General features: G+C 45.4%; 1 protein-coding gene across 1 annotated transcript; it reads left to right on the forward strand.

The window, feature by feature from the left end:
- On the forward strand, positions 1 to 27,312 carry RETSAT (retinol saturase). The gene is made up of 11 exons (XM_035139724.2): positions 1 to 189; positions 3,597 to 3,779; positions 4,607 to 4,848; positions 7,336 to 7,537; positions 9,137 to 9,334; positions 11,835 to 11,954; positions 20,558 to 20,696; positions 21,916 to 22,025; positions 22,872 to 23,038; positions 24,143 to 24,302; positions 27,167 to 27,312. The coding sequence occupies exons 1-11, from the start codon at positions 30 to 32 to the stop codon at positions 27,310 to 27,312; spliced, it is 1,827 nt and encodes a 608-aa protein (XP_034995615.1). The 5' UTR covers positions 1 to 29.
- The last annotated feature ends 338 nt before the right edge of the window (positions 27,313 to 27,650 follow it).

A 27,650-nucleotide genomic window follows, 5' to 3' on the forward strand; every position in this document is an offset into this window, starting at 1 on the left:
CTCACTTTCGCGTCCTCGCAGCGCTTGCCATGTGGATGTACGCGCTCGTGGGCGCGCTCCTCCTCCTGGGCATTTGGAGAGCTTTAGGCACCCGGAGCGGCTCTTCCAACCCTTTCCGAGCAGATTCCAGGCGGCCGCCCGCGCCTCTGGTGACCGACAAAGATGCGCGCAAAAAGGTCCTCAAGCAAGGTAGCCACCGGCCAGCCCCAGCTAGCCAGCCCCGGCGTGGGGCGCTGCCAGGGTGGAAAGGGAGCCCCCCAAAAAAGGGCTGCTGGGTGGGGAATCAAGTGGCGTGTGAACGATGCTCAGTGGTGGTGGGCAGCGCGGGCGTTCTTAACTGCACTCGCCGTGCCAGCCTATGCATCTTTACTCCAGAGTAAAGTATGTTCAATGGGGTTTACTCTCGGGTAATAAGAGAAGGGCTCCTGCTGGTTTCTGTTGCTTCGTGCCCTGTTGAGTTCAGCTCTTGCTTTGCCTGCCAGAGTTCAGCAATCTGGGGAAAAGAATCTGAGTTAGAGGTGCAAAAAATCCTTCCTGCTGCCCCCTAGCTCTTCCTGGACCCTGACTACTGCAAACTTCTCCCCTTGCACAGTCGTAGCCAGGAATTTTTGTCACGGGGGTCAGGCCTTTTGTTGGGGGGGGGGGCAGAACCTCAGTTAGCTATGTATTTTTATTGTTTTTTGTTGACTGGGGGGCAGCTGCCCCTCTCTGCCCCCACATGGCTGCCTCCGTGTCCCCATGTCTCACTTTGACCTTAACTCTGCCCAACACTTTGCTCCCACAAGCATCCCCTTGTCACTCTTATCATCCGACACCCCTCCTTAAATCCTTAGACTGACATCCTATCTCGTCTCAAATTCCACACATGCTTCTAGTCCCTACAGGTCACTGGTCTCCCTCACCCCGCTTTCCACTTTTACATGAGCTCCCGGACCTTTGCTCTCGCAATTTGTCAGCACCCTCCGCTGTCCAAAGGTTTCATGGCCTTCCAAGCGTTCCAGGGACTCTCCCGGAATACCACCACTGTGTTCAGCCATGTGGGTGTACGCGCTCGTGGGCGCGCTCCTCCTCCTGGGCATTTGGAGAGCTCTAGGCACCCGGAGCGGCTCTTCCAACCCTTTCCGAGCAGATTCAAGGCGGCCGCCCGCGCCTCTGGTGACCGACAAAGATGCGCGCAGAAAGGTCCTCAAGCAAGGTAGCCACCGGCCAGCCCCAGCTAGTCAACCCCGGCGTGGGGCGCTGCCAGGGTGGCAAACGCAGCCCCCCCCCCAAAAAACGGGGCTGCTGGGTGGGGGATCAAGTGGCGCGTGAACGATGCTCAGTGGTGGTATAGCGAAGGGATCAATCCATTCCTAGGAATGCTTGCAGCGGATTAAAGCGCTGTTCCGTGGGGGCTCCCTGGCTGGCAAGAGAGCACAGGGCCGCAGCCTTAAAAAAAGGTTTTCTTCTCCCTCCCTTTGTTGCTTCGCGCGCTGTTTAGTTCAGGGCTTAGGGGGCTGTCGAGCTTAGTATAGATGGTTATCTCGTGTTTTGCTTGCCAAAGTCCCCAAATTCTGCCTCTTTGGTATTTTCAGTTTAAAAACATGCAATGGGAAAGAGCCACCTCTGTTGGAGACCCTTCCAATCAAAGTTGCCAGTGCTGGGCTAGATGGGAAATAGGCTAACCTGCTTCAAGGCAGCTTCTTTTTGTTGCCTTAGCACTGTAAGTTATATACCACATTTTTCACCATGGAGCTTTTGGTGGTTCTCCCCTCCCCATTTTTATCCTCGCAACAACTTCGTGAGGCAGGCTGCTGTTGAAAGCCACCCCCTGAATTTTACTGCTTTACCTTTAAAAACTAACTACTGTAGTTAAAATCTTCCTGGTTTTGCTCTGTCTGCTAACACTTTCATATTATACTGAATATTGTATATTACACAGATGTAAATAAAGTGATTACTTTCCCATCTAACAGAGGTTTAATTCAGCCAGCACTGAGCCCTTTGAGCTTGTTTGGAGGTTCTAGCAGGGGAGCGCAGCTATCGTATACCCTTGACTGAAGAACGGTACACTCCTTCTATCTGGGAAGGTCGTCCTCTTCCACCGAGCGTGCAGCTTTGGGAGGGACGCACATGAGCGTGCAGCTTTGGGAGGGACGCACATGGAGCGGTGAGGGAGGAAGGGGACACCCGCCTAGCCAGCCAGATCAGCCGAATCAACCCTGGTGATCAATGGGGTGACAGATGTCGCAGCCAGATCGCCCTCACATCCAGCACTGAGCCCTTTGAATGGAAGAGAGAGCTTTAGCCCTATGCAAACTTTCTTGGGAGTTGATACCATTGAACACTGCGTAAGCATGTATGGGATGCTGTTGTACAGCACATGTTTAACTTTCCAACTGGAATCAGTGGGGTGTTAAAATGCTTAGCTTCAATTGGCTTGCTCCCTTGGAGTTCAGTTTGCTAAAGGCTGTTAACTTCATCCCTCTTTCTTTTGATAACTTCTTAATTTTGGCTGGAGAACTTTCTGGTTTCCATCATTTTGCTAAAACTAGTCTGGTTGCTGTAGTGACATTATTACCGGTATTTTTTAATGACATTGAGACTGTAATTTGAAACTGGTGCCAAGACTAGTTTGGGGCGGGGTATACTGGTAAATAATAAATTATTATTATTATTATTATTATTACACTGATTTTGGGGGAGCCCAGTGCCAATCAGGACCCTGGCATGGGTGGCAAAGGGTTCAGCCCCCACTGCAGTGCCAAACAAGATCAACTGAATTCCCACTATTGCATTGGGAAGGAAACTCCCATTGGAATGAATGGAAGTGGGGTTGTTGTTGTTGTTGTTGTTTGCCCTGTGAAAATAGCACACATAGGGAGTCTGAGGCTGCAGCAGAGCAAAGGGCTGAATCCTCCTCCTCCCCATACCAGGGTACCAATTTGGGGGGCTGTACCTGCAGTTCATTCACACAATTCCATGAATGGCATTTCATCTTGTTTGATCCTAACTTGCTAACAGTGAGGGGGTCTACTTATTAAAATGAACTAGACTTGGGCAAGGGCGCTAGAGTGTTCAGATGCATATGCTCTAGTTCAGTTGCACAGCACGGAATTCCCAGTGGGCTGTCCCCCTGGTATATATCTCTCCTAAGCTACAAATGGTTACCTCCCAAACACATCTGATAAAATGACACTTTTGTGTCTCCACACACCCCTGCTTTGCCTCCAGGAAATTCCATCATTTATCCTAAGCAAATTGCAGTTGCTGGTAGCTGGGGTGCTTGTGTGTGTGTGTGGTGTGGTGGTGGTGTGTGTATCTCAATCTTCTCTGTTGTGGTGGATCTGAGAGTTCCTACACACAATCTAATTTTGGCTGTGATGTGGCAAATTAGGATAACCAGCAGGAAGAGGTGAGTGGGAGAGGTAGGTCGAGGATTATAGCAACAGGATTACTTCAGAGGTTGGGGGGTCAGGGAGAGAGGTGTGGGAACATGGCAGGGATAGTACATGCCAGATTATGTGGCTTTTAAATTCTTATGCTATAGCCTAATAGCTAGCCTGGCTACATGATACCGTAGGAAGATACTCATGTCTTCTGTGCCTGTCTTCCAGCTTTTTCCAGGGACAAGGTTCCTGACAGCCTGGACGCCATCGTCATTGGAAGCGGCTATGGGGGCCTGGCGGTGGCTGTGATGCTCTCTAAAGCTGGGAAGCGCGTGCTGGTCTTGGAGCAGCATGGGAAGGCAGGGGGCTGCTGCCATACCTTCAACGAGAAAGGTTTCGAGTTTGACGTAGGTAAGGTGACCCCCCACAATCAGGGAGTGGGCCTGAGCAGTTATGACTACGTACATGCAGCGGCGGAGCAAACCGATTGGGCGCCTGGGGTGGCGTGCATGCCCTGTGCCTGGGGGCGGGGCCAGCCGCCCCCAGGGGCTCTATGGGGCCTCTGAGGAGTCTGCCTTCCTCCTCCCACTCAGCCGCCCTGCAGCTGAGGGGGAGGCAACGGGCAGACTGTTTGGGGCAGCATGGAGCCTATGGGTGCCCATGCCACCGCGTCACTCACAGGAGAGACCCGTGGCTCAGGCGCGCTGCAGGCCCTGCGGTGAGTGCCGCCCAGCATTTTGTCACCCCTCTCAGTGATGACACCCGGGGCCAGCCGCATCTACCGCACCCCACCTTGCTACACCCCTGCACACATGTAGGGATGTTGGGGAACCCTCGCAGAAATTGCCGGTGTAGGCTTATTCATTTCCTATCCAGAAAAGAATTGATTCCAGCAAATACCGTTTGCTGCAGTTCAACTCCTGACAAAACTACATTTATCTCGCTGTCTGCTACAGGTGAAATTGGACACAATGTATGTCATCGCTACATTGTCCCCCATCCTTCATTTAAATGCAAAGGAAGCAGAATGCAAATTGCCGGGAAGAAGTCATCAATTATGCAGTGTTGCGTATCATTTGTGGACTAAAAATCAGTTGCTTGTTCCACCCCAACCCCCAAGCAGGCCAACTGTGAAAGATGCACAGCACACACGCACACCCCAGTTCTAAAATTTAGGACCTAATCTCTTTCGTTATCACTTTTCCGTTATGACACTTGACCCATTCATTGCCTTCCAGGGATCCATTACATAGGGCAGATGCAGGAGGACTCTATCCTACGCGTGATGATCGATCAACTCACGGACGGGCAGCTCCAATGGGCCCAGATGGACTCTCCCTTTGATACCGTCATTCTGGGAGATCTTGACAGCTGCAAGAGGTATTACCTGTACAGTGGAGAGAAGGAATATGTCAAAGGCCTAAAGAAGCAATTTCCTGGCGAAGAAGCTAATATTGACAGATTTGTGACGCTTGTCAAGGTAATCATTTTTTTCATTGCGCCTTGGTGAAAGACCTTTGATTTTTTGTTTTATGGCTGCAAAGTCTTAAACCCATTTGTTAGATTAAGTGATATATTTGAACTCAGCAGAGCTTACTTCTGAGAAGGTGTTCAAAGGATTTGCCGTAGATGAACTAAAAAGGTGCCCTAGTTCATCAGAGCAGGGATATTTTTAAAATACAAGTGCATATACAAATTGCAGAAAGCAAGCCACATCTTAAGGGGCAACCCCTCTTCTCTCCAACACAAGGGAAGTGCCCTTGTAAGCTGATGCCTGCTTTGATTGAGGTTGAATCCTAACAAGACGAAAGTACAGTTTGTGGGGGACAGGAGGCGGACAGGTGTGGAGGACTCCCTGGTCCTGAATGGGGTAACTGTGCCCCTGAAGGACCAGGTGCACAGCCTGGGAGTCGTTTTGGACTCACAGCTGTCCATGGAGATGCAGGTCAATTCTGTGTCCAGGGCACCTGTCTATCAGCTCCATCTGGTACGCAGGTTGAGACCCTACCTGCCTGCAGACTGTCTCGCCAGAGTGGAGCATGGTCTAGTTATCTCCCGCTTGGACTACTGCAATGCGCTCTACGTGGGGCTACCTTTGAAGGTGACCCGGAAACTACAACTAATCCAGAATGCGGCGGCTAGACTGGTGACTGGGAGCAGCCACCGAGACCACATAACACCGGTCTTGAAAGACCTACATTGGCTCCCAGTATGTTTCCGAGCACAATTCAAAGTGTTGGTGCTGACCTTTAAAGCCCTAAAAGGCCTCGGTCCAGTATACCTGAAGGAGCGTCTCCACCCCCATCGTTCTGCCTGGACACTGAGGTCCAGTACTGAGGGCCTTCTGGCGGTTCCCTCGTTGCGAGAAGCCAAGTTGCAGGGAACCAGGCAGAGGGCCTTCTCGGTAGTGGCGCCCGCCCTGTGGAATGCCCTCCCATCAGATGTCAAAGAGAAATACAACTACCAGACTCTTAGAAGACATCTGAAGGCAGCCCTGTTTAGGGAGGCTTTTAATGTTTAATCAATTATTTTATTTTATTTTTCTGTTGGAAACCGCCCAGGGTGGCTGGGGAAACCCAGCCAGATGGGCGGGGTATAAATAATAAATTATTATTATTGACGTATAAGTTCACCATCTAAGAACAAAGGACTATTTCTTGCTTTAAAAAGTTATGTGACAGCGCTGAAGCCAGTTTTCCTTTCTCGAAACAATGAAAAGGTAAACCACCGTGAGGTGCAAATATATGTATAAACAACCTTCACATATACAAGGAGATTCAAAAATGTGTGCAAAATCTCATGCTCGCAGTCATAAAAGTCCAGTATAACGTGCAATAATCAAGTCTGACAATAAAGTGCTATGATGTATCATGCGTTCTTATCTCTTCCCATATGTTCTTATCTCATCCGATGGGTGGCCAGCTTCTTGCCCGTTTCACAGGAATGGTTTCCTCAGGGGGCGGACTCGTTCTTAAATAATAAGAAGTTCATATGATGCACCATAAATGCTTATACATTTCTTTAAAATATCATACAGAAATGTTTAAAATTACTCACCAAAGGTTCATGTGTGAAGGCTTAACAAGACTGCCAAAGCTCACAATTCTCAAAGATTGGTAAAATGCAACAGTTGGTTACAAGGTTAAATACAAGGTTCAATCAGTAAATCATTTCAAATCACCAAATCCTTACAAGAAGTACAACACCAGCAACTCTTAAAGATATACAACTGTTAATAATCTCACGAATAGGATAAAAAACATTCCCCACCATATCCTTGAAATTCCTCGTTCATAGAAAGGCACTAAACTCTGCTTGGAGATTTAACCCTGCGGGTGCTAATGAACCGAATCTATGTATCCAGTATGCCTCTTTTTCCTTTCTCAGCTGAATCTACCTCACAAAATGTGTAATCTTAAATAACGCATATATTTACCGAGGTTATCAAAAGTGCCTTTACCAGCTGCAGCAAAAAGGAAGCAGCCTTGGACCCAACATAGAGGCTTCTAAATCCTGGAGGAATAATAATAATAATAATAATAATAATAATAATAATTTTTTAAAAAATATTACTACTTGTACCCCCACCCATCCCTAGGTTGTCTGGTTCTGAATATCCACCGTGCCTTCTGAACAAAGGAAGTTCCCTTCTTGGTCCATCTAGTCAAGTATCAAATATTCTGTCTAACAGAAGCTCTCCAGGATCTCGGGTGGGTTGTGGGGGGGGGGCAGTCTTTCCAACCACTTGCTAGCTGCATCACATGTGGTCTTCCGCTCAGCCGTGGCTGTGCTTCTGTTTTGCCGGTTGCTCTACAACCGCTTCTATCTTGCTAGCGAATGCCAAAGTCCTCAGTTCTTGTGCTTGTAACAGTGAGGTCTCATTGTGCTGCGTCTTTCAGGTGCGCATTAAACGCCATCTCTTTTCTCTCTTCCCACCTCTCCTCCCTGCTTTCCCGCCCTCCCGCAGAGAGTCGCCAAAGGGAGCGCCCACATGGCAATTCTGAAAATGCTCCCGATGCCCTTGGTCTGGTTTTTGCACTGCACTGGCTTGCTGGCTTTCATCTCCCCTTTCTTTAGGATGCTATCCAAAACCCTGTCAGAAGTGGCGGCTGAGTTCACGACCAATGCAGACCTGAGAGCAGTGTTCAGTTATATCTTCCCTACCTATGGTAGGTAATGCTGTCCCCTGCTGCCTCAAGGGCATGTGCATCATAAATTTATCATATCAAAGGGCAGTGTTTCTCAACCTTTTTTGGGCCAAGGCACACTTGTTCCATGAAAAATATCACGAGGCACACCACCATTTAAAAAGTTTAAAAAATTAACTCTGTGCTGCCCTATATTGACTATATAATTATGACTGTAAGAAACACTTGCCAATTGCTGTGTTGGTTGCAATCTCCTGTAATAAGGCTTCACAAGCCGCTGATTTCTCTGCCAGCACAATCCTTTGCTCAGCAAGTTTCAGGTTGAGCTCATCCAGCCAGCTTCTTTAAGTTTGTCTAAAACCACCCTCCCGTGGTGGTGGCTGTTGAGAGCTGCGCTCGCCCCGCGTCGTGACCCGGCCGGCTTCCTTTCCGGCGGGTTAGCGCTGCCTATTGGCAGCCGCCAGGCACGTGACAATGCAAATCGCCCTTCTCGTCGCCGCACATTGCGGCACACCAGCCAGCGTCTCGCGGCACACTAGTGTGCCGCGGAACAGCGGTTGAGAAATGCTGTCAAAGGGCAATCCCTTTGCCCCCTTTAAGGGGACTTAAACTTGTAACTGTGGGTGGAACTAGACAATGCAAAAGTATATCAACGTGGCTGCCATTGGAAGTGGTGGTCCTGAGTCTCTTCCTACCCTGGTATCGTTCAGTAAATATCAAAAGCACAACATGTCATTGTGTTGAATTTCCCTGTGCCTACGAATGGCCACAAATGAAGTGTGATAGAAGTGGAGAAGCTCAGCAGGGTAGCATCCTGTTTTTAATTTTTACACTGGAAGCTGAGGGAAAGTGTTGGGCCTAGGCACACCAGCCATTATCCTGGTTAGTTGAAACCAGGTTTTCTTGTCCCATATAAACCAGGAAACTGTTTTAATCTCTGCTTAGTCAGACTATCCCTTTTCTATAGGAGCCTTTTAAAATATGAGTGTATTTTATATGCAAGCTGATGAGGCAGCGGGAGACAGGTAAATATGTTGGATCGATGCTCTTTGTCAGCTTAATAAACTGGCTTCGTATATCTGAACCACCCCTCGAACAGAATGTGCCAGAAAACTTCAGCAAATGAAATAAAAGCTTAGGCAAATAGAAATGTCCCTGGCTGGCCTGAGAGAGGAATCATAATAGGTACCAGGTGAGCCTCCTTAGGAAGAGCATTCCTATAAGCAGGGGCCACAACCAAAAAGGCCTCCATCCTGTTCCCATTTGCCTAACTTCAGATGATAGGAGGGGGCAGAGGAGAGCCTCGTGGGATGAATGTAATGTTTGGGTAAGGAAGTAAAAAAAAATCCTCTAGGAAATAAAAAAGAGGCAGCTTTTATGCAGACACCCCCAGCCCTAAGTCCACAAACGACTATCTTTGATTAGACATGACATTATATATTTTGTGGTACCCTGTGAACTAATATTTTAATGGACTTAATTTCCAAGCTGCTGTGTGTGTAGACTTGGGCCATTCCTGTGTAGACCTTGCTTGGAAAGGACTTCAAGAGTGGGGGGCCCCTAAACCACAATTACAATTTCGGCTTTCTGATTTAATAAGCCTTGTTCTGTGTCTTACAGGAGTTATTCCAGAGAAGTCAAGCTTCCCTTTGCACGCAATCCTTGTCGATCATTTCTTGGAAGGTGCCTGGTACCCTCAGGGAGGTTCCAGTGAAATTGCATTTCACTCCATCCCCATCATTGAACACGCTGGAGGGGCTGTCCTCACCAAGGCACCTGTGCAGAGCATCTTGGTGAACTCGCAAGGAAAAGCCTGTGGTGAGCTCTTCCTCAGAGCTGTTTTAGTAGAGTAGCTGAGAGTCTCTATTTCAAATTCCATCCTGGTCCCAGTGTAGCAGGAGAGAGGAACTTGTGACCCACCCGATGGTGGTGGACTCCAGCTCCCATCAGCACCAGCCATCAAGGCCCATGATCAGAGCATACCTGCCAAGTTCCAGCCTGAGAAATAAGGGACTGGACCGGAAGTAGCAGGCCGGAAGTAGCGCTGCCGCCATTTTGGAACTGGGCGGAGCATGCTCAGAAGCTACTTTTGATGCTGCTCTGCCCTGTTCCAAAATGGCCGCCGCACCAGAAGTCACGCTGCAGCCATTTTGGAACTGGGCAAAGCAGCATCAAAAGTCACTTCTGAGCATGCTCCCCCCAGTTCCAAAATGGCCACCGCGCCAGAATAAACCGAGGGAAAACAAAAAAATCCATTTTTTCGGCTGGGAACAGCTGGAAAAACGGGGGGTTTCCCGGGGAATATGGGAGAGTTGGCAACTATGGATCAGAGGGGATGGGAGCTGTAGTCTAACAAATATATGGAAACCCCAGGTTTTCATGCATTATCGTTTCTGCCATGAATTCACCTGGCTAACTCAGGTAACCTTTGCCACATCTCTCCTTCCCCACCTGCAACATGAGGACAATACTGATCTGTATTAGAGGATTGCTTTGTGGATTATAACAAGAAGATCCAGAGCGCTTTGCATTGTGCCTTAAGCATCCCGTGTAGCCCAAGGAATTGCTGCGTGGATGGGGAAGAAATGGGAAGCCTCAGGGCTTATGTGCAACCCCTTGATCATGCTGCTTTAATTTCTACCCCGAGTGATTCTGGGGCTCTTAACCTTATTTACTTTTCCATGCAAGAGCTCCCTGTTGTAGGAAGCTGCTTTACTGGTCCATCAAGTTCAGGATTGGCTACACCAGGAGAGGGGACCACAGGCCTGGGGGCCTAAGTACTCTTTTCAGGCCGCACACCCCTCACCCCCCCTTGAGTGTTTTTTGTCTGGCTGCTAATGCATGCCTGGATGGAGGGCGCTGTGGTCTAAACCACTGAGCCTCTTGGGCTTGCCAATCAGAAGGTTGGCAGTTCGAATCCCCACAACGGGGTGAGCTCCCATTGCTCAGTCCCAGCTCCTGCCAACCTAGCAGTTCGAAAGCATGCCAATGCAAGTAGATCAATAGGTACCACTGTGGTGGGAAGGTAAACAGTGTTTCCGTGTGCTCTGGATTCTGTCATGGTGTTCCGTTGCACCAGAAGTGGTTTAGTCCTGCTGGCCACATGGCCCGGAAAGCTGTCTGCAGACAAACACTGGCTCCCTCGGCCTGAAAGTGAGATGAGCGCCACAACCCCATTGTCGCCTTTGACTGGACCTAACCGTCCAGGGGTCCTTTACCTTTTTGCCTTATTTAGGAGTCCCTTCTTTTGCTCTGTCTACCATTGGTATGTGCCTCCCATTGGTATGTGCCTCGTCCACCATTGGTATGTGCCTCCCAGGAGGCTGGCCGGAAGGGAATGCAGCCCTTGGGTTGAAAATAGTTCTCTATTCCTACATTGGTTGGCTGCAGCTCTCTTGGCTTAAAGTATTGGCCTCATTTGAATGTGGTTGTAAACCATGGTTGATGGCTTACTATGAACAAGCATGTCTCTGCTTTGTCCCTAGAACAAGCAGAAGTAGCAAGCCATGAAGCTTGTGACGTCTGAATGTTAGATCACATTTGCTTTTTCCCAAAGCAGACCACAATCTGGAGGCCAAGAACACACCTTGGCTTCTAATTGTGATTTGTTCCACAGTCAGCAGGTGAACCATGGTTTACTGTGGCATCTGCATGAGACCATTGTGTATAAGGATGTTTTCTGAGCTCGGCTGCTGGGTGTGGAAAGAGAAGCCTTTAGAGAAGGAATCATCAACATGCTCTTGCTTTCAGCTGCATTTCCCAGGATGCATTTAACTTGCAAAAATTAACATCACTCTGCCGTTTGTCTTGCCTGAAATTTAGGTGTGTCAGTGAGTCTCTTGTGAAGGACAATGGAAGAGGGGAGGCTTTGCACCTTCATGTGAACCAGGGCAATAAACAATCCTACCAAAGCTCTTCCCACCCACATTAAACTTCTCTGAAGGTGTTTAAGCTGCTTACATGCTTAAACCCTCCCTCTTAATTTCACTGAGCCTCTTTTGCCAGTTGAAGGATTGCCTGTAATATTGATTACCCTCCCCAACTCTTCTTCCTCTGACCATCTGCAAAATGAGGGTGACTGTATTGGCGTACTTTGCAAAGTTGCTGTAAAAACTAACAGAAACCCTTGGAACTTGAAGGTGCCACCGAAAAGAAGCATTAAAAAAAAAACTCACCTCCTTACCAGCTTCCACCTATGAATTGTCATTGGTTGAGACTTTTCTGTGATCGGCAGGAAAGGATTTCCTCCCTGCTCTTTGATTAGACCAATCAAAAAGAAACTTTATCTGGTCTGAACACATTTTGATCTTATTTTCAGGTGTAAGCGTAAAGAAAGGTCGAGATCTTGTCAACGTCTATGCTCCTGTTGTGATTTCTGATGCCGGCATCTTTAACACCTATGAGCAGCTCCTGCCAAAGGAATTGCTAGCTTTGCCAGGTAAGAGTACACAGGACAATTTGTGCTTCCATTGTGTAGGTGTATGGAAGGTTTGTAGCCGTGTAGGGGGCCAGATTTTACTAAAGGGAGGGGAAACACAGGTGGCTGTAATGTGGATTGTGTGCATATATTATACATCAAAATCTGAGCACCCCACCGCTACTCTTAAAAGAATCTTTAAGCCGGGATCAGAGGAATTTCTATACTACAGTTTTATCACGCTTGATATTTTACCTACTTACTTACTTAGCCTTATTAGCTGCAAGATTGTGGAAGATCTTACTTCAGCCTGCTATGACTCCTAAGCTCCTCTTTTGTACATTCCTCTGTACATACATTTTTGGCCTGTATTCCTTTATCCTGAATTCTATTCTCCCAATAATTAAAAGCTTGTTTGTACTAAAAATGTTTTTGTGGCTAGCTTAAACCAAGCCTTCAGTGCAAACAACATTTTCGTATGCCCTGGTTTCCGTCTCTGTGTCCCATTGCCCCAGAAGCAGTTTAGTCCTGCTGACCACATGACCTGGAAAGCTGCCTGTGGACAAATGCCAGCTCCCTCGGCCTGAAAGTGAGATGAGAGCCACAACCCCATAGTCGCCTTGGACTGGACGTAACCATCCAGGGGTCCTTTACTTTTAACTTTCCCCCAGTGCTTTCCATTGTGAAAGAAGGTGATGGAAAGGCTGAATAGGGCAGGCAGCTTGAAAAACAAGCCTTGCTATATTTTTGGTTTACCACTCATGGTTTGTTTGAGTGGTAAACCATGACAAATCATGCTATGCGTGTGTGTAGAGTCCTGGAAAACCGTCCAGAGGTCCTTTCAGTGCAATCCAGACCAGTCTTCAGACCTAGCTGTGTCTTAGCCAATTTCTTCCTGTTTTTGCCTATGATAATTTTTCCTCAGATATGTTCTGTTCTATTATTTCCTCCTTCTTAGTTATCCATCCACAGCATTGAAACAGGAATGTTTGTCCATTTTGATACTGTGAGAAAACATACTGTAGGTCCTACAACTTTCACCTGATAGGGCCTAAACTGAAATGGTTACACCAACCTCCTAGAATTCTCTGCAGGTTCTGGGATCTACTGCATATATAACACTTGGCTCTTCAATAGCTAACATTTTGCATCTCTGTAAGACCTTGGTCCATTTTGGATTCAGTGCATTCCCTGGGTTGCTCCACCTAGTCTGCTTTGCAGGACTGTGTATTCTATCACCAAAAGTATCCAAAGTGCCTATTATATAACTAAAGATCATAAAAGATGCAGTAATAAAATGACCAAGCTATTACAAGTTGGAATGAAATGACAGTAGAGGGCTCACCTAAAAGACTTCACAGGCCTCCCTTTCCAAGTGCTTGACAGAATTTGAAACACTGTGGATTTTAAAATATTTTATTTACCAAAATGTATATATCACTTATGTCAGGGTTGTTAAGACTACTCCTGAGTAATGACCTTCCACATACTTGTCTTTCAAAAGTCTTTATTGGTGCACATTGTTTACAGCAGGCATCCCCAAAACTTCGGCCCTCCAGATGTTTTGGACTACAATTCCCATCTTCCCTGACCACTGGTCCTGTTAGCTAGGGATCATGGGAGTTGTAGGCCAAAACATCTGGAGGGCCGCAGTTTGGGGATGCCTGATTTACAGTGTAGTGAGCTGTCGGTTTCATGTCTTCTCATTCCGTATCAGAATCCGGCACTGCCCCTTTTCGCGACTTTGACCAACATAAAAGCCTCGGGACAGTGAATCTCCTCCCCTTTCTCCTCCTCCTCAATACCGGTTTTGGGGGGAAGGGTCTACGGTCTGCCTTCTCCCTGTCCACCCTTCCCGCCTCTCTCTCTTCCTGCCTGTGGAGTAGGGGCTCTCCAATGTCCAATGCTGCCAGAGCCCTGGCACTCCTTCTCCGTCTCCTGACTCACCCCTTCAGACCCCGCGCTTTCATGACTGCTTGGAGACGGGCTGCTCCTGATGAGAGGGCGGGGTTCTCTATAATCCCTCCCCCTTACATCCTACTACAGGGATAGGCAATCTAAGGCCCATGGGCCACAAGCAGCCCACAGGGGTCATTTAACCGGCCCACGAGTTGCCCTGAACTGAACCACCCGCTCGGCGAGTCCCCACGTGCTGTGCTAAAATGGCGCGGTGCGCGGACTCACTTCTGTGGCGCCAAAAATCGCGTCTATGCAGACACAGACACCGGAAATCATGTCTACGCAGATGCCAGAAATCGCGGGCATGCGTGCTCACACACAATCCAGCCCACGGAGGAATCTCCGCTAGAGTGAACTGGCCCAGGCAAGGTAAACCTTGCTGACTGCAGTTCAACAGGTGATTCCCAGGAACCAGGAACCCTGTAAAAGAAAATAAACTGCAAAATTGGTACAATGGAGTACTAGAATGGTTTGCCTTGGTGTGCCACATTTTTCCTAGGCTTCCCCCCTCCCCCCAGTTATCTTCTGATTTTAACTATTTTAATCTGCTGCTGTTCAGAATTTTGTGTTGCTGCTTTTCAAAAGCAAAAAGTATGTTTTAGTTGAAAAGTGGGACAGAAGTTCTAGAATGCCATGTTCCTGCTTGCCCTCTGATCCCCACTATCAGAGGCTTCGGGTCAAAGGACTCAAATTATGGGGCCAATTCATAAGGGATGAAGGTGGGGTAAATATGAGATGAATTTATGCATTGGCTTGAATGGGATTCAACTTTTCCAAGACTCTAATAATAATATGTGTGGTTTTTCTTTCAAAACGGCCAATCCTCTGTTTCCCTAGCACAATCCTTCTAAATCTCACGAGAGTTTTTCATACTACCAGTATGCCCTGGAAGGATCAAATTGTAAGCAAATTTTAATAGCTTTGAAAGAAAGCTCACGTGTTGCTTCTGAGGCTCTTGATATATGGTAAACACAGTGTTGAATAGAAAGATTTCCTTTAACAAATGAACCTGAATGAAAGGGGGAAAGGCTGCCAAGTGCTTAACATGAGCTGTACAATGTTGGGTAGTGCAGAGCATTAATAATAATAATAATAATAATAATAATAATAATAATAATAATAATAATAATAATTTATTATTTATACCCCGCCCATCTGGCCGGGTTCCCCCAGCCACTCTGGGCGGCTTCCAATAAAACACTAAAATACAGAAATCCATCAAACATTAAAAGCTTCCCTAAACAGGGCTGCCTTGAGATGCCTTCTAAAGGTCTGGTAATTGTTGTTCTCTTTGACCTCTAGTGGGAGGGCATTCCACAGGGTGGGTGCCACTACCGAGAAGGCCCTCTGCCTGGTTCCCTGTAACTTGGCTTCTCGTAGCGATGGAACCGCCAGAAGGCCCTCGGAGCTGGACCTCAGTGTCCGGGCAGAACAATGGGGGTGGAGACGCTCCTTCAGGTATACCGGACCGAGGCCGCTTAGAAGTTACAGGTAATTTAAAAGTTACAGGTAAAGCTTCAGGTTTTTAAGTAATCTAAAGTGGGACAGGCAGCCCAAAAGCCAGGATGGCTTACAATAAGCTTATGATTGACACATGAGGAAAAGCGATGGGGAGGGAAGAGGGAGGAAAGCAAGTTGAGGCACCGGTTCTTATAATGACCAGCCAGGATAGAAACAGTTCAGGAAGCCTGAACTCACAGTTCAGGAAGCCTGAACTCACAGTTCAGGAAGCTGCTACTAGGTAAAAGTTCGTGGAAGACCAAAGGTCTTTTCCCACCTTAATTAAGCTGTTAAAATGAGGGACATTAATCAAGAGTGGACTTTTGTGTGACAGGACCATGAACTTAGTTTGATTCTAGTACCGAAAACAAAATCCTCAGCTCAGAGTGCCCTGTTCTATGTCTTATGCACCTGGCTCTGGTTGGTACCGTAAATCTTGGAGTTCTTCTAGAGAAACAAAAAGACGTAGTTCTGACAAGTCTGAAGTCTGTCCACCATTAATCTAAAGAACCCCCAAGAAACCTATCCCACACCAGAAAACACTGAGTACTAAATATATATTATGCCACATGCTCCCTGAGCTTTTCATAGATGGTCTGAGCATCAAGTCAGCAAAGTGTGTTACAGTAGATATTTTACAGGCAATCGATAGATGTAGTACTACAAAACTCAAAAGTGCCAAAGTCAAATACATGCTTGGGTGACAGCCAATGTTGTCATGCTTAGAGCAGTCCTACAGATGTCAGTGAACTTCAGTTATCCCTTTATATTGAATGACCTATGCTCAGTTAGTTTTTTTCACTCTATAACTTTAATACTAATACACTGTGCTGTGTGTCTGAAGCATCTTGTGTAAGTTATACATTCGTCTTTGGTTCAGTTGTTGTAATTGCAAGTTGCTTTATTGATAATAGTTAAAGAATAGTGTTTCCTTTTGTCTTTCTTTGCTTGTCTTTTTGTTTTTAGAGAACGTTGGCCAATCCCATCCATTCCAACCATGGCCCTGCCTAAGAAAAATACACAATACTACGCTGATCGTGCAAAAGGGGGTGGAGAACCTGCAGTTCTTCAGGTGCTGTTAGGACTTTGGCTCCCAATAGCCCCAGTCAGCATGGTCAGTGATCAGGGATGATGGGAGTTGTAGTCTAACAACATCCAGAGAGCTGCAGGTTCCTCAACCCTGATGTAATAAAAAAAATTAATTTGCCCTTACTCTGAACTTTACCTTACACTATTCTCCAGCGAATAAAATTAATAGGTATGCTATATAATACCTGGTGGTGGTGGTGGTTGTAACATAAATATTCTTCCAAACGTCACTGAAAATCTGCTCCTTGTAACATCTTGGCCACGCCCTTTACAATTTGCAATACTTGCATATAGGGGCAGAATTCAGTAAAGGATTCCATTTGTTTTCAAGGATATTGATATCTAGATTGAGAGATGCACAAACCTGTTTAATTAGTGCAATGTTTGAAAGCAGCAGATACCTTTTTCTTAAAAGTAAAAAATAACCCTGTATTTTATTGAATGAACAGCCACACACCTAAGAGGATTTGAGTCTCCTTCACGTGAGTTCCTGTGGCAGCAGTTGTTTATCCTTGACAAAGAGAACTTGAGGTGAAAAGTTGACACAAGATAACAGGAGTCCTAGTGAACTCCTGCAGAGTTCTTAAACAGTAAAAAAATTAACTTGAGGTGTCTAAGGCTAATGGGAGATTTAACTTGACCTACTATGTCACCTTGATTCTGTGATTAACTTTTAGCAGGAGATTATGGACCTGCTCACGCAAAACCATTTACCCTCAGTCAACCTCCCTTTCAGAGAGCCACTCCTGGAATTATCCCTTTTTCAGGAGTAAAAATGGTTTCGACCAAATAGGAGTCAAGATATGAGACAATCATTGAAATGAAGTGTTCCTCTAGGACACTTGGAGAACAATTCTGAATTGCCGATCCACTTTAATATTCCAATAGTTCAGAGGTTTCCATGAACTGAAAATTGGAATGTTGAATTAAATTAGGTTAAGTTTATCACAGTGAAGTAATACTGGGGGGAAATAAAGCAAGGTACAGGAAACTTTCTTATTCCACCCATCAATCAATCAATCAATCAATCAATTCTTCATTGTGGTCCAAAGACCCACAAATAGATTGCAATATGATAAAAACACATTAAAAGCACACATACTATTTGGACAATGAATAAAACTAGGCTTGTTTTAGACTTTTATCTAATACAAAATACTCTCTGATACTGACCACCTCAGAAAGAAAGTTGACAATTACAAGAGATAACGCTGGGAATCTTATTTCTAATAGGTACCTAACATAGAATTTTGCAGATAGGAAACTTTCTTATTGTAAATAAGGAGCCTAACCAAGTAAACTGGCAAAAATGTATAAATCTAAATCGAGTAAGTGTTGGAAATGTAAAAAGAAAGAAGGTTCTTTTTTATCATGTGTGGTGGTCTTGTAATAAGGTTAAAGCTTACTGGGAAATGATATACAATGAATTCTTTTGGGACTTAGGGGGACAGAACTACCTAAATTGTATAGAAATTTATTTATGTATGCTATGCTACAACAGCAGCAAGAATGCTACTTGCCCCAAAGTGAAAAGAAGCAGAAGTCCCAGCAAAGGAACAATGGATACAAAAACATATGGAATATGCAGAAATGGCGAAATCAAGATAACAAACTTTTTATAAAAGAATGGAAATGGTTTATTGAATATTTACAGATAAATTGCAAACATAAAAACATTGGCAGTATTATTGTAATAACCTGCAGTTTCATAAGAGTATATATTTAAAGTAGATAATTAAACGAGCACATTAAATGAACTTGGATATGTAGAAGAAACTAAAAAAATAAATTTAAGGAACCGCAGAAAGAGGGGGAAGAAATTCAAACTTTGAAACATTTTTTAAAATGTTTTTTATTAACTTTTCATTACAACACGCACGCACACAACACTTAAGAAACAAACTAAAAAAAAACACAAAACAAATGACAAACATACAGTGATGTCTCGCAAGACGAAATTAATTCGTTCCGCAAGTCACTTCGTCTTGTGATAATTTCGTCTTGCACGGTTTACCGCAGCAAAAAAACAAACAAAAACACCGCCAAAAACTTCATCTTGCGAAGCGCAGCCATAGAAAACTTCGTCTTGCGAGTCACCAAAAACATGTATGGAAGTGAGAGCTCGACCATAAAGAAGGCTGATCGCCAAATAATTGAAGCTTTTGAATTATGGTTTTTCGTTGCGCAAGGCATTTGTCTTGCGAGGTACCACTGTATAGCCATAAATCCTTACATATGGACTTATGTTACCCTATTTTCTCTTTCCGATTCTTATTCTATTCTAATAGACTTCCTTCCTCGTTAAAGCAGTTCTGGTTTCGTGTTTGATAAACTGTTTCTTTCTCATTTCATCATTTCTACCCTTCTCCTTTTTAAAAAATATAAAATAACTTTATTGATTTCTTCATTAAAAACATACATAAGAAAGAAAAGAAAAAGGGAAAAAAGAAAACACATACGTAAACAATATAAACAACATAACATAACTGAAAAAATTTTAAAGTAAACAAAATCTCCAAACATCTTGCAAAGAATTAAACTTAAATTATAACATAACCAATAATAAGTGAATGAATAATGTTAAATAATGAATTATGTTAAATAATAATATTAAATAATAATATAACAAAAAAAACTTAAAGTGAAACAACATTAATAATTAACCCCCTTGTTCCCCACACCCCCCTTCACCACTTATGACTTCCAGCCTCTCCTATATACTGATTTATGTTACCTTATTCAGTTGCATACTTATTCTATCAATCTTTTCCTTTTTTCTTTTTTGTGCCTTTCATACCTCTGCCATAAGATTCGCTTTTTCTATCTTTTTCTTGAAATATAATTTGAATGGTTCCCAATCATTTCCAGCTTTTTCCTCAGTTAACCCTTTCATTCTTCCTACTTTAACTGCTAAATTTTGGTAATTTGTTAATTTCATTTCTACCCTTCTCCATATACTATGCTTGTAGACCATAATTTGTTTTGCAAAAATTACTCAAAGCAAGTCCGGGTTTTGATTTGGGGGAACTGTTTTTTAAAAGTAATTTCTGTACACTCCCCATTCTTTTTGAATTTTTTTTGTTAGACTGTTCCCTAATTGCATCCGTCATTTTTGCCAATTCAAGATAATCAAATAATCTTGTCTTGCCACTCTTTTTTTTGTTGGTACTGTTTCACTTTTCCATTTTATTATTATTATTTTTGCAATTAATATTCTTGCTGCCGATGATGCATAAAGGAATATTCTCTTATTTTCATTTGGATTGCTAATATGCCCAATAAAAAGGCTTCTGGTTTCTTTATAAAAGTTTGTTTAAATATTTTTTTTCAACTCCGCATAAACAGTATCCCAGAAGCCCTTAATTTTGTTGTCAAACTTTGAAACGTTAAATTGATTGTAAAACTAATGAAATGTATAAACTTGAAAAGTATATAAAAAAAACTAAGATGTAAATAAGGAGAACGAGTTGGGCAGTTGCATCCCAAGGAGGGGTTAAAAGTTACCTTCACATGGCACAGGTCATACAGCAAAGGTAAGAGATGGAAATTAATGCTTGGCAGGAGGAAAAGCTAGTGATGTTTCATAAAAGGTAAAGGTAAAGGGACCCCTGACCATTAGGTCCAGTCGTGACTGACTCTGGGGTTGCGCGCTCATCTTGCATTATTGGCCAAGGGAGCCAGCGTATAGCTTCCAGGTCATGTGGCCAGCATGACAAAGCCGCTTCTGGCAAACCAGAGCAGCACATGGAAATGCCGTTTACCTTCCCGCTATAGCGGTTCCTATTTATCTACTTGCATTTTGATGTGCTTTCGAACTGCTGGGTTGGCAGGAGCTGGGACCAAGCAACGGGAGCTCACCCCGTCACAGGGATTCGAACCGCCGACCTTCTGATCAGCAAGCCCTAGGCTCAGTGGTTTAACCACAGCGCCACCTGGGTTGGCTTAAGAATGTTGCTTTTGCTCCAATTTCCCAATCTAAGATGCCAAATGGTGCTGTTTTGATTCATAATTTTACTTCTAGAGCTTACCTGCCTTGTCTTCCCCCATTTTCCTTCCCTCTGTTGGTCGTTGGGCAGGTGTTCAGAACCAGCTCTCCATGATCAGCCATGGCATAGCAGGAATCAGCCTCTTCATCGGACTCAAAGGTTCCAACGAAGAACTGGGATTTGAAGCTAAGAACTACTACATCTACCGACACAACAACCTCAGTGAAGCGTAAGGTGTCACTTTGCTACCAAAGCAGCTAAGAGTTAGGGAAAATTCGAAATCTATTTGACCACAGCGATATGTGGGTGAAGAGAACCTTCTCTCAACTTTTGGATCATATGGCCAAAATTGTAGAAGTTATATCCAGGATGACATCACACTTGGCTCATTCTTCAGTATGCATGAAACCAGTGCTTTTTTTCTTTAAGAAAATGTTTAGGGGTACTCTCGTTTTCCTACTCATATTGAAACATTTCCCCTCAATGAGGCCAAACTTGGAATCACAAAATGTTTAGGGGTATGCGTACCCCTGCGTGCCCCCAGAAAAAAAGCACTGCATGAAACCAAAATGACCTAGGAGTTTCCTAATGAGGAAATGAAAATTTGGGGACTTTTTATTTGAGGGGGGGGCGAAGGAATAAAGTGACCCAAGGAGGGGTAGGTAGTGAGAGAAGTCTGCCAGTGGACTTTTCTATCCGTCACTCAGTAGATCCGATTAGCAGGAGACAAAAGAAAATGCTTTTTCATTTATTGGATAGCTAAACTATGGAATTAATCAGGCAACAATGTGGTGTTGTGGCCGCTAACTTTTTAGAAGGTCGTTTTTTCTGATAGATCTTTTTCAATAACCTCTAAGTGGCTTTTGGCTGTTGGCTACTGTGTCCATAGCTCCTTGTCTGTAGAAAAAGCACCTGAAATGACCTTGCATGATGGCTTTATGGAGTGGGCCTCTATGGTAGGTGCAGAACTAAACTTTAGCACTCTAAATTCTAATTCTCTTGACTGTATTCGGATTGGGTGGATCTGAACGGAATTTTCAAAACTTTCTCCTGGTTCAACACATTTTTAATTTATTTTTAACTGGCTGTGAAAATGGTATATCTGAATTGGTAAGCACAAGTGCTCTGAGATGTTTCCTCCTGGAGCCTGGTACAGATTTTTCTTCTTCTATGCTTACACTCCAAAGGAATGTAGCTTTCATCGCAGCACAACATGCTTTCCCCCCAAAGACATTCAACAGTGTACACTGCCCCCACCTGGCTTTTCCCTTGTGGGAGACTGAAGGGAGGGCCTAAAAATTTAGGCCAGCCAAAAGTTACAAGCCCCAGAAATTGTAGACACCTTCAACTCTCTCAAGCTTTTTCCTCTCTCCAGCATTAATAGTATAGTTTGATAATTTGTACACTTTATGAAGTCAAGGTTCAGAGTAAGTCTTCTTTCTTGATAGGTTTGTTACTTACTTTAATTGTTCGAGAGAAACCGCTCCAGAGAATATTCCCTTGCTATACATTGGTTCTCCATCGGCTAAGGACCCCCTCTGGGAGAAGAGGTACCCAGGTATGGGTGCTGTTTGAACCAGCAATGCAACATTGTGTTTCTTAAGGGGTGGGAGGGAATGGAGCCCAGAGCTGGGCAACCTGTGGCCCTAAAGCTACGTGCAAATCTTAGCTTGGAATTCTGGAATAGCCTGGAATGAAAGGAGGAGGGGAGGAAAAGAGAGAAAAGGTGCCCCACCTGCTTTGGCTTGCGGTCCTGCCCACAACTTGAACTCACCCACTGCCAGTGAGCAGCCCCTATGAGATTGTCCTCAATGGGGGGGGGGAGTTCTCTTCCCTCGACACCCTACCCCTACCCCAAACTACCATAGACGACAGAATCTTGGAAATGCAGAGAGCAATCTAAAGGAGAGTGGATCTTAGGATCCAGAATCATGCTGGGCCCATGACTTACTTTGTTAAAGGGTTTGGATTTGACGTAGGGTGATGGGCTTGAGATATGAATCATGAATGGACTGGAATACCAGATCAGGGAAACAAGGCGGCGTAGTCACAAAGGCCAGATACCAGACTGAACAGTTGGGTCACTGAGTGAGGCCAATACGATTTGTTCAGATAGCCAAACCAGACTAGGAGGAAGAACTTTATATGCCTCTCCATTGGGCTGTGAAGTCAGATAGCCAATTTCAGGCTAGCTGACAGTCTTCAGGTCAATACAGCTTGGGTTGCTGGCCAGAGGACCCAGAGTGCTGATGGTTGTATGAGATGAGGTGTCACAGAATGCCCAGGTTTGTGAGACGCGCACCCTCGACACCTGCCAAATCTTCTGCAATAAACTGGGGTGGTAAGATGTCCCTTTGTGGCAACCACATTACTAATGAAACGCTTTGTGCTCTTTTCATTATAGGCAAGTCCACTCTAATTGTCCTGGCAGTTGCAAAATATGAATGGTTTGAGGAATGGAAGGAGGAAAAGGTTACTAAGAGGGGAGCGGAGTATGAGGCCTTCAAAAACTGTTTTGTGGACAACATAATGGAAACGGTTCTGAAATTTTACCCTCAAATAAAAGATAAGGTAAGGGCGCTCCTTGTCTTACACCATCAGTTGTGCAAACAGCAGCAAACAAGGAACTTCTCAGCTCTCTTTAAACAATTTCTAGCATGGTGTTTTAGAAATTGTTTGCACATAAAGTCCTAGATCTGACATAGCCTAAGGATAGTGCTGCCCCCATCCTTTTGAGGTCAACTGAGGTTAGAGACATTAAAGGTAAAGGTACCCCTGACCGCTAGGTCCAGTTGCAGAGGAGTCTGGGGTTGCGGCACTCATCTCGCTCTATAGGCCAAGGGAGCCGGCATTTGTCCGCAGACAGCTTCCAGGTCATGTGGCCAAAATGACAAAGCCGCTTCTGGTGAACCAGAGCTGCACACGGAAGTGCCATTTACCTTCCCGCCAGAGCGGTACCTATTTATCTACTTGCACTTTGACGTGCTTTCAAACTCCTAGGTTGGCAGGAGCTGGGACCGAGCAAAGGGAGCTCACCCCGTCGCGGGGATTCAAACCGCTGGCCTTCCGATCAGCAAGCCCGAGGCTCTGTGGTTTAGACCACAGCGCCACTCGCGTCCCTCATTAGTGACATTACTGATAGCTTATTCAGCAAGCTCATAAGATCAGCTAGGGTTCAGGATGAGTGTCTCTGTCCTTTTGTTATTCTCTTAGAAGCAAGGCTTGCCTTCTACTATTCATTATACTTTCTGTCTATCTGTTGCTTTTGCTCCGTTTCCATTTTTCTTCTTAATTTAAAGCCCCAAGGTTTCTTAAGGAGATGGTACAGTTCCCGAGATGTTCTGGCCCCAAACTGTGAACAGTTCGGGACCAGAACATCTCGACCAAGTTTAAAATACTGTAGCAGCAAGAAGATTGCAAAAGTCAAGATGGACTAGGAGCAAAACGTTGCAGTGTGGAATGTTCCCATTCAGAGCACCAGCCAGCCATGCTGATTTTGGTGATATTCTTTATTTTATTCCACTTAACCCCTTCCCAACAGACAGGCTGCAATCCCACTGAGCATATTCCCTGTCCTCCCTGTGCTCTCCTTAAATTCTTTTAAAGTTTCCCCCTGATCCTACTGAATAAATAACAATGAACCTCCCTGGCCATTTGATCTCTTTCTCTGAACAGATTGAGTATGTCTCTGCGGGAACTCCTCTCACCAATAAGCACTACATAGCTTCTGTCCAAGGAGAGATGTATGGTGCAGATCACAGCATCTCCCGCCTCCAGGTGGAAGTCATGGCCACAATACGCCCTCAGACCCCTGTCCCAAACCTCTACCTAACAGGTAAACGCTACTTACTTACCAATTCCAGCCTGCCACAACCCTTCACTGTTAGTCTTATTTAACTTCTTTAGCCTGTCCCATCCCGAGTGCATAGAATAGATGAAGTTTCTGCACTAGTCTTGACTTTGAAAAATAAGGGTTGTCTATTCAGAGTAGGCCCATTGATGGGCAGGGTTCACCTAGGCTCATTAATGGCCGCTCACCAGGTCCCGACAGTGGGCGACATTTGTGGCCCGGCGCACAGCCCCGCCATCTTCTTGGAGCCATGATGGAGAGGTGGGCTGTTGCTTCACCCCCTGGGCTTGCCATGGGGAGCTCTGGGTTCCCACCAAACCCAGGTGCTTTAAATCGGCCAATCCGTGGTGGGCCGGTGGGGGAGCTAGAGGCGTGAACCGAGCGAGCACAGACTTTGCCTTAGGCAGGCCTAACAGAGTACACCTGACTGTGCTGGGGAATGAACATTGGTTGCAGGCTGTGAAGCAGGGCCTCCAGGATTGGTTGGCAGCCGTCTGTTTTTTTGTGGTTTCAGTTGTAGGTAGTCTTGGTGGCCAGATCACAAGTTCGCGGTCTCGGGTGGTGCTTTTAAGCCTAGGGCAGAATCCTTTAATCCAGGCACGTCCAACAGGTAGATCGTGATCTACTGGTAGATCACTGGATGTCTGTGGTAGATCACTGGTAGATCACTGACTCCCCCCCCCAAAAGAAGCTCAAGAACTTTGGCTCCCCTAAAAAATGCTCAACATTTTAGCCCTTCACCTCCCAAAAAGAGGGCTTTCCTCCCACCTCAGAAAAGCTCTACAACTCTGACCTGAACCCCTAAAAATGGACCTTCCTCCTTCCTAAAAAATCTCAACAACTTTGACCTGAACCCCTAAAAAACGGGGCTTTCCTCCTCCCTAAAAAAAGCCAGTTTTTAACTCTGTGAGTAGATTGCAGTCTCTTCGGAGTTGGCCACCCCTGCTCTAGTCCATCATCCAATAATAAATGGGGTGGCGTGGTGACACACCCCCTCCGGTAGCAGCAATAACAGGATCCACATTAAAGAGGATAGTAAGGGGAGTCTATGGCCACGGGCATATAGTGGTGGGTTACAGAACTCCGATAAGCAACTTGGAATGGGGGCCAGCTGTGTAAACGCACATTTCGCAGTGTCCCCATATTCATGACTAACCCTGTCTTGCCTCAGACCCCCACCGGAGGACTGAGAGGGATACACGCCCAATGCCTAAGAAAAGGTTTTCCTACATCTGAAATTAATAAAAATTGTGTTCATTTTAATCCCAATTATGTGTCATGTGTTTTCATTGATGTGTGGTCTGGCTCCCAGGAGAGGGGGGGGGCGCGGGTCTACTCTAAGTGGAGCTTGGGAACAAAAGCTACATTGGGGGGCATTCTCTTCCTCCAGCCTTGTTGCCCTAGAGGTGCAGATGAGTGAATGAACTGGCAAAGGAAGAATGGGAATTAACCCAAGCAGATATTGCTGGCCATTTCCCCTAAGCCACGCCCACCTGCTCCACACATGACATGATGTGACATGAGGGGAGGACCAAGTAAAGATGCAACTGCAAAGGAACTACTAGGAGCCTTAAAGTGCCTAATGCAAGCCCTGTGGGATTTGTCTTGCTCAGGAGCTGCCGGTCAGAGATCTTGAGTTCAGCCAAATCCTGGTGCAGAGAGGGGCTTGCAGTAGGGGCTGAACTTAATTTCTCTAAATGTGAATCACCTGGTACCTGGTGTCTGTCTGACCCACCTGTCAAAGTGGCCCTCGTGGAGTGGGAAAGCTTTGGGTGCTTGATCCAATTCCCCACCCCTGAGCTATAGTGTACCCAAAGCCATTGCTTCTTTGTAGAAACAGCGCCCACTTTTTCCTTGCTTCACAGCAGAAGTACTTTGGTGAGTTTAAAGCAAGTGGCTTTCCTCTACGATTGCAGATGTAGCAATGCCATCCCTATACAGTGGTACCTCTGGTTGCGAACGGGATCCGTTCTGGAGGTCCGGCTGCATCCCGAGGAATTTGCAACCAGAGGTGCTGCTTCTGCACATGCGCGCGGGGTGAAACCCAGAAAAATACTTCCGGATTTGCCGCATTCGCATCCTGAAAGATATTGATATAGGATAGTATCATTGACACTTGTGCCACCTAGTTTAGATGTTAAGCCGACTTTGTTTGTTTCCTTAGATTCAGACCGTCAGCATCTCATACTTAGAGTGCAGGGGACCTCGAGAGTTACATCTTTATAACTTTATCTAATGCAGTGCTGCATTGATTACTTTTTTCCCCAGGAGTACAATTTTTAAAACCCCTCTTGTAAAGTTAGAAGACACTTTCAGTCTGGAGGGACAATTTCTCCCTAGTCCCTGGAATAGCAGGAAGCCACTCCCAAAGGTTAGGTCTTGTTCAAACATGAAAGTGGCATATTAAACTCGATTAGAAAAATAGAATGAACTAGGTCTTGGGGTGTCTGGGTTTCTTTTTAAAGTTGCCTGATCTTTCTGTGTGTCCCTTTCTTAGCTTTTCCTACCGGCTATACAAGTGCCTTAAGGGGTTTCTGCAAGTGACCTTCTGCATAATATAACTCAGCTGCACTTTGCAGCACTGGGGTGCTCTCCCAAACAACATTCCTGGCTATTGACAAGAGGGGTGGCAATGAGGAAAAAGATAGTCAAGAGTAAAGACTGACAAGAGGCAATTATGCCCATGCTCTCTGTCCGTAAAGCATGAGACTCTTAATCACAGGGTTGTGGGTTTGAGCCCCATGTCGGGGAAAAGATTCCTGCATTGTGGGGGGCTGGACTAGATCACCCTTGTGGTCCCTTCCAACTCTACGATTCTATGACTCCTTGTCTTTGTTTCCCCCTGCCAGGTCAGGATGTCTTTGTTGGTGGCTTTCCAGGAGCACTTCATGGAGCCATTGTCTGCGCTTCTGCTGTCCTGAAGCGTAATCTCTACATCGACATCATGTGGTTATACGGAAAAATCAAAGCCAACGGTGCCAAGAAGAAAAACTGAGCCTTCAACCTCCACCTCAGAAAGAAAATTTGCTCCTCTTTCTATGTAGACTACCTGCTACCTGGTTTTTCCATTTCCCCTCCAGGGGATGTCAACAGGGACCAAAACTAGCCATATACCTTGGTTCATTATTGCAGAGAGTTCCAGTTCATGAGTGTTGCTGTGGAACAGGTTGCAGTTTAGTAAGTAGGTCCATTAAGCTGTTCTGATAGGTTTGTTGTGACAGAAATGAGGACTCTACCTTCCAAGTCCTCACAAGTCGGTTTTAAGCATCTTAGTGGTACCGTAGTGGCCTAATCGGGGTGGCACTGACAGGTACATGGGCTTCAGTGCCAAGG

Source organism: Zootoca vivipara, chromosome 15 (assembly GCF_963506605.1).
Source record: "Zootoca vivipara chromosome 15, rZooViv1.1, whole genome shotgun sequence".
NCBI lineage: Eukaryota > Metazoa > Chordata > Lepidosauria > Squamata > Lacertidae > Zootoca > Zootoca vivipara.